This window comes from Xenopus laevis, chromosome 3S, assembly GCF_017654675.1.
Source record: "Xenopus laevis strain J_2021 chromosome 3S, Xenopus_laevis_v10.1, whole genome shotgun sequence".
Taxonomy (NCBI): Eukaryota; Metazoa; Chordata; class Amphibia; order Anura; family Pipidae; genus Xenopus; species Xenopus laevis.
In genome coordinates, this window is record NC_054376.1 from 98020258 (window position 1) to 98027208 (window position 6951).

At 36.1% G+C, this 6951-nt stretch overlaps 1 protein-coding gene across 1 annotated transcript; it reads left to right on the forward strand.

Annotated features, from left to right (window-relative positions):
- The first annotated feature begins 2829 nt into the window (after nucleotides 1–2829).
- pmch.S (pro-melanin concentrating hormone S homeolog) lies at nucleotides 2830–5557 on the forward strand. Its single transcript, XM_018254694.2, has 3 exons — nucleotides 2830–3138; nucleotides 3349–3553; nucleotides 5366–5557. The coding sequence occupies exons 1-3, from the start codon at nucleotides 2890–2892 to the stop codon at nucleotides 5413–5415; spliced, it is 504 nt and encodes a 167-aa protein (XP_018110183.1). The 5' UTR covers nucleotides 2830–2889; the 3' UTR covers nucleotides 5416–5557.
- Nucleotides 5558–6951: the final 1394 nt, after the last annotated feature.

Below are 6951 nucleotides of genomic sequence, written 5' to 3' on the forward strand. Positions count from 1 at the left end.
ACAAAGGTATTTTATAGGATTGTTCATGTTTTGGTTTGTGGTTTGGTATATGTAAAATTCCTCCACAAAAACCTTTCCTTCTAAATTTCTTAGTTAATTGTAGAGACTTTTAATATACCCTTCATATGATTGTAGCTACCATACACTGCTACCAGATAGAGTTTCTCCTTGAGTAGAATACTAGAGACATAGGATATCTGTAAAAGAAGGAGAATAAACAATATGGAATCAAAGTGTATATACAACACAAACAGCATATACCTGTAACATATTTTCTGTATCTTAATGGACAACAATACACTTTGGTTAAGTCTACAATTAGTAATGGGCAAATTTATTCGCCAGGCGAGAATTTGCGGCGAATTCCCGCAATTCACCGCCGGCAAATAAATTTACGAAACCGCAGCAAAAATTCGCCGGTGGATTTTCAGCAACGAATGTGCGCCGGAGTCCAAAAAAATGGACGTAGCCGTCCAAAAACGGATGCCGGCGTCAAAAACAAGACGCAAATTTTTCCGCGAAACGGCCCAAATTCGCCCATCACTATCCACAATACCTCAATTTTGGCAAATATGACTTAAAAAGTTACTATGTAACCATAGTAACAGCTGGCTGACTGGAACAATATTTTTATACAATTCGGATAATATCCAAACATTTAAAAAGTTCTAAAATGTAATCTTCACATTTGGGAGCAAATAAATTTTTATTAAAGACAAATAAATGCTATATTAAATGCGAGCAGTGGTGAGTCAGCTATAGTTATAGATGTATTCAGATTCATTTTAGACTGACTATTTTTGGACTCCAATGGGTGAAACAAACTGTTGCACGTCAAAAAAAGATTTGTCGCTGATAGACTTCAATGCATTTTGGCAAATTTTCGCATTTTGGCAGATTTTAAGCATAGCAAAACAGCTCAGATTTGTCCATCACTATTTACTAACATAAGTGCAAAATTGTACTAGTGCGGTTGTTCATAGCAACTAGTTTTGTTCAGTCAATTATCACCGAAAAATGAAAGCCAAGTTCTGCTTGGCTGCTATGGGCAATGGCACTGGTAAACTATTCCTTTAAATCAGCACCCATTACTGCTGAAGGTTTTGCAGATTAGCGGGGTCGGGCCCTGGCCCAATCGCACCCCCTGCTCCCCCGGTAGTTCCGCCACTGGGCCTATTGATTTGTGATTATTATATCAATATTAATACCTGTGATTAAATGACTGCTTGCTATGAATAGCAAATTTAACCTTGTAATAAAAGCAATGAGAAAGTAATTTTACTATGAAACAATGAATAACGATAAAAAGGGAAGTTGGCAAAAACTAGAAAAGCTCTGATAAAAGATAACCTAGAGACTGATGATTATGACATACATATCTGTGTAACATTCGCTATTAATGCAAAAATGGAACAGATCATAGTGATAAAGCAATGTATAGCCAATCAAATGATATGATAATTTTGTTTACTCTATATTATAAAAAGTAATGTAACGGTAAACTTGAGAGATATCTCTCAGAGCTGCCGAATGCTTCTGTATTCTGCACTTGTTATAAAATTAAACTTCCTTTTCTAAAAAAATTATTTACTAAGGTTTCTGTTGCATTGTCTTTGGAGGTAGTCAGATCTAGCCAGACCTAACAGCAAACAAAAAAAAATATAAGAGCCTGGACACCTAGGGGCAAATTTACTTAAGGTCGAATATCGAGGGTTAATTAACCCTCGATATTCGACTGCTGAATTGAAATCCTTCGACTTTGAATATCCAAGTCGAAGGATTTACTGCAATTCGTTTGATCGTTCGATTAAATCCTTCGAATCGTTCGATTTGAAGGATTTTAATCCATCGATTGAACGATTTTTCTTCGACCAAAAAAAGATAGCCATGGGGAACTTCCCCATAGGCTAACATTGACTTCAGTAGGTTTTAGGTGGCGAACTAGGGGGTCAAAGTTTTTTTTTAAAGAGACTGTACTTCGACTATAGAATAGTCGAACGATTTTTAGTTCGAATTGTTCGATTCGAAGTCAAAGTCGTAGTCGAAGGACGAAGTAGCCCATTCGATGGTCGAAGTAGCCAAAAAAAACATTCGAAATTCAAAGGTTTTTTTCCTCTATTCCTTCACTCAAGCTAAGTTAATGGGCCCCTTAAGGTTATAGTTATGCCACAATGTGCAAAATGCGTTTGCTCCCCAATTCCAGTATAGATGCAGATTCACCTGGCATAAAAATGATTCTCTCGATGCAAGTAACAGCAAGTTATTGACACAATTCACACAGACTGCAGTAGGAACCCTGGAAATAAAGGTTCCTAAACAATCAAGGATTGACAGAGGAAACAAGCATTAAGCAAATATAGTATGTTGGTGTAAGAACATGAATGTATAGAAATGATCAGAGATTTTGATCACATATGCATTTCACAGCAGGGGCAAATCTAATGTCAAAATAGAATACTTGAAACCTGTCATTTAAATTCGTACAATGCTGCACGGAGAGATCAAAAAAGAACCAATGATTCAGTTAAATAGAACACTGTGTAAGGTTTTAAATCCAAGTACTTCAGTGTAGTAAAGTATAGGCTATTGAAAACTGCTTAATACAGATTCACAAAGCTACTAGCAATATCAAATCCATTCAGGGGGCGCAAAACCATTTTTTTGATGGATTAATAGGAGCATTCCTATTTTTTTTTCTTTAGAGTTATTACATATTTTAGCCTCTTGACAATTGAAAGATTTCCTGCCCTGTGAATTATTGAGAGAAAGTGCAGGTCTTTAGATCTTTTGTGTGAGGCTTTCATTCAGTAAACTATATAAAAGAGCCCCAACCTCTGTCTGGTATCACTTACAGGCAAATCAGATAGTTAGCGAAAGCCTACGTAAGAAATGGTAAGGATGATTACTTTAGGCTACCCATTCTTAATATCACTTTCAATCCTTTCTCAAGGTTTCCTGTTTGCGGTGTCAAAGTCCATCAGAAAAGCAGAGAACGATGATTTACTTCTTGATACCATCGCACTGAGAAAAGCTTTTCGGAAAGGAGACACACTAGAGAAGCCATTAGGGGACCCAAACAACCAATACAAAACAGACGGAGGCAACATCTTAAATGAAGAGGATGAGAGAAACATGAAGGTAAACATCAAACGTTTACATATTCTGCACATGGTATAATGTAATAGTTGCTCTAAAGGTATTATTTATCTCTGTGTCTGCCTATAGTGATGGTGATATCAAGTGGGGAAACAGTTTTAACTATATTTTATTCTACTGACCATTTTCTTCCATTGAATTTAATATGTTGAAATGTAAAATATTAGCAGGATGTTTCCCCTTATCTTACAGACCATAGATTCTCAACAAACGTACTTAAGTCATGACGGAATTCCGCTAAACATTGGAATGAAACAGATGCCGTACCTCGCATTTAGAAACTCATTACATCACCCGGAAAATGAAGATCAGAATGCTGAATCAGCACAGGAAAGGAGAGATGTTGGAGATGAAGAAAATGCTGCAAAATTTCCAGTAGGAAGGAGGGATTTTGACAGTAAGCATGCATATGCTATTTATTGTTTCTACTGAATTACAAAAGTTTGCCTTATGCAGCACCTGACTAAGTGGATAAGGTTCCACAGAATTTAAGATTTGTTTAGTAAACAACGGAATTTGTTTGAGACTTTTTCTAATTTGAGTTAGATTCCTTCATTGTGTCGGGTAACCGTGGAATACCTGCAAAGTGGTCGGGTTTCGGCAAAAAGTCAGCGTATCACCTGATTACTAAAATACAAAGCATAATTATGTTATTTATCTTTAGAATATATGATTTATAAGGTTTTTGTACAGCCTGGTCACAAATGTGATTTGCAACAAGTGTGCTGCTATTCTGTGCCTCGTAGACTTATTGCTCATGAAGAATATCGACGAACAGCACCTTATTTTAATACAATATAAAAATAATAAATACAATAAAATACACATGGCAGGACCTGGATAACAGCAACGTTTCAGGCCGATTCCTTTTGTCAAGCTTACCAACCACTAGGCAGTTGAGCACTATAAAACAAAGGCGTTTTATTCTATTAAAATAAGGTGCTGTTTGTCAGTCTTCTTCAGTATTGGAATGGACTGTGACCATTAATTGTACATGCACCAGATATCCCTAAATGAGAGCTGATTCTGCTGACTTTGCAAAGCTTATTGCTCCTTACATGTGCCAGTGGCCAACCAGTATTTATCAGTTAAGGCTACAACTACATGGGGCTGATTCTTGAACTGTGGATAAACACAGGCTGAGAATCAACACAGGATACTGTGCATCAGAAGGAACTGCGTTGGTCTGCATCAGAATTTTCATTCTGAAATCTGCTCTGTGTCTGCATGAAGACCAATAAAATAAAAAATAGACCATTTTGTTATACAGTTATATATAATAAAAGAATAATTACTATAGAGTACAGTAACTTAATAAAATGTAGTGAAGCTTTGGCAATAAATTCTAGCCAGATTAGAAGCTGATTCTTCAACTGGAAACAGAGGGTTTACAGTTTCCAATGTTATACGCACTGAAGACTACCTGTGTTTTATCCATCAGGGAACAGCAGATACAGGTATGGGATCTGTTATCCGAAAATCCCCAGGTCCCAAGCATTCTTGATAAGGGATCTTTACGTAATTTGGATCACCATACTTACTAAGTTTACTAAAAAACATTGCATATTAAATAAACCCAATAGGTTTGGTTTGCCTCCAATACAGATTAATTATATCCTAGTTAAGATCTTGTAGAAGGTACTGTCGTATAACAAAGTAAAAAGAGAAAAAAGTAAGATTATGTTGGGGAATTGTGCCAAAATAGGCAAGGCACTCTATAGGATGTACAAATCCTCCCAAAACTTTGCAGCTATTATTGTAGTGTGTAAGAAAAGAGAATATGTGCAAAAATGATGGCTATGAACAGTATTCCCATGGGTGTTGCTAAGCATGGCGGCAGTCTGTCAAGTCATTTGACAGACTGGTGCACTCAAATAAATAGCAGGCATTAAATGTTGGCACAGACTTTACAAACAGATGGTACACTATGCACCATGTACATTTTCTCTGCATCTGGCGCAGATGTCCCATTGGTGCTCTGTAAGCATGCGGTTAAGGAAATATTTAATATGCCCCCTACCAAAAGGCCAGTTATTACCAATCTTTGGGACACCTAATAATGTTCCTTGCATTTTTATATTAGCTCATTAAGACATATAACATTGTTATTTCCATATGGTATTACATAGGTCTAGCAAAACAAAGAAGATTGATTTAATCAATAATTTTTTTATTTTTTTATTTTTTTTATTTTTTTATTGTTTTGCAGTGCTCAGGTGCATGCTTGGAAGAGTCTATCGACCCTGCTGGCAGATATGATCGTCACAGAAACTAAAATGTGTTTTCATGGATTGAATGGACATTACATATTTGCATATTACAATGTATTAGTAACAATTTAGACAAAAGGAAAACATCAGTATTTGTTGTGTAATTTTAAATAAAAAATGTGCAACCATAACTGGTATAAGTATTTACAAATAAAATTAATCAAATATTTAGTGTCTACTGCAAAGGGCATATCCAGTGTCATAAAAATATATACATTCTATATTTTGCCCAACTGCAGACACACATATTGCATTTTGCAATATTTTTCTCAGGTAGTAAAATAAATATGCAGGCACATTTTTAAAGAAGCAGCTACTCTGCATATTCATTACTCTGCCTTTCAGGCACTATATGGATGGGAAATAAAGAATTGGCACAGTACAGTTTTCCAAGTACCCTGGTTAGAGTATGAGGCTTGCATTAAATAATCTCCTTTACACCAAACAAAGAAAGTTTTCCTGAAGAACAGATTAAAGTTCTGTGCAGAAGAGGTACCGTAAGTTGCTCCTTACTAAAAGGCCAGGGGGTATAGAGCAGGGGTCCTCAACCTTTTTTTATCCAAATACTGTGATTGGCTATTGATAGCCCCTATGTGGACTGGCAGCCTACAAGATTCTCTGTTTGGCAGTACACATGGATTTTATGCAACCAGATCTTGCCTCCAAGCCAGGAATCTGAAAATAAGCACCTGCTTTGAGGCCACTGGGGACAACATCCAATGGGCTGGTGAGCAGCATATTGCAAACGAGCCAACGGTTGGGGATCACTGGCTTAGCAATGAATACATAGAGGGCTCTTCCATGCCTACATATTTAATTGAACCTCTGACCAGTAAATACAACAGCTAAAATACAAAATAACTGCATAACTCACTAAGATTACATATTTTAGGGTTACAACCACAAGCAGAAATTTAGAACCGGAAGAAACTGGTTAATTTGGCTTGTGCAGCAATTAGATTGTTCTTTGATGCTTATTGATGTTTTTAGATACACCCTGTTTATTTTCCTTTGCTTAGGTTAGCTCGACAACTGTGGGAGTCCATTCTGCTGTCCATTTGTGGTTTCACTTGCATGTCCACCTGCTTCCGCTTGATCTTTTGTTCCCCACATTTTTGCATGGTTAGTTCCTCGCTTGCTCAGCAGTTTTCAGGTCAATATTTCCAGAACTTAATTTAAGTTCTTCTTTTCGTAAGTCATTATTTTCTGAAATAATAAATAAGCAAGTTAAAATTAAGCATACGCTTCTGATCATTATGCAACAATTGTGCCTGAAAGTTTGTGAATCCATTTACATTTTCATTAGTTCTGCATAAATATATCTAAAAAACATGATCAAGTCATAAAACTATAAATAATGGGAACACAATAAAACAAATGTTTCAAAAGCATTACACTTGTATTTATTTATTGTGGAATATGATCCATTAAGTGACATTTCGATCGAACGATTTTACTTTGATTGTTTGATGGCCAAATTCTGTGAAAAATACTTTGACTTCGATATTCCATTCCAGTCCATTTT

Excerpts from the sequence above, each read along its gene's own strand:
- pmch.S (XM_018254694.2), top strand. The coding sequence starts at position 2,890 with ATGGTAAGGATGATTACTTTAGGCTACCCATTCTTAATATCACTTTCA. Across the intron at positions 3,139-3,348 it reads AGGATGAGAGAAACATGAAG|ACCATAGATTCTCAACAAAC; the intron begins GTAAACATCAAA and ends CTTATCTTACAG. Across the intron at positions 3,554-5,365 it reads AGGAAGGAGGGATTTTGACA|TGCTCAGGTGCATGCTTGGA; the intron begins GTAAGCATGCAT and ends ATTGTTTTGCAG.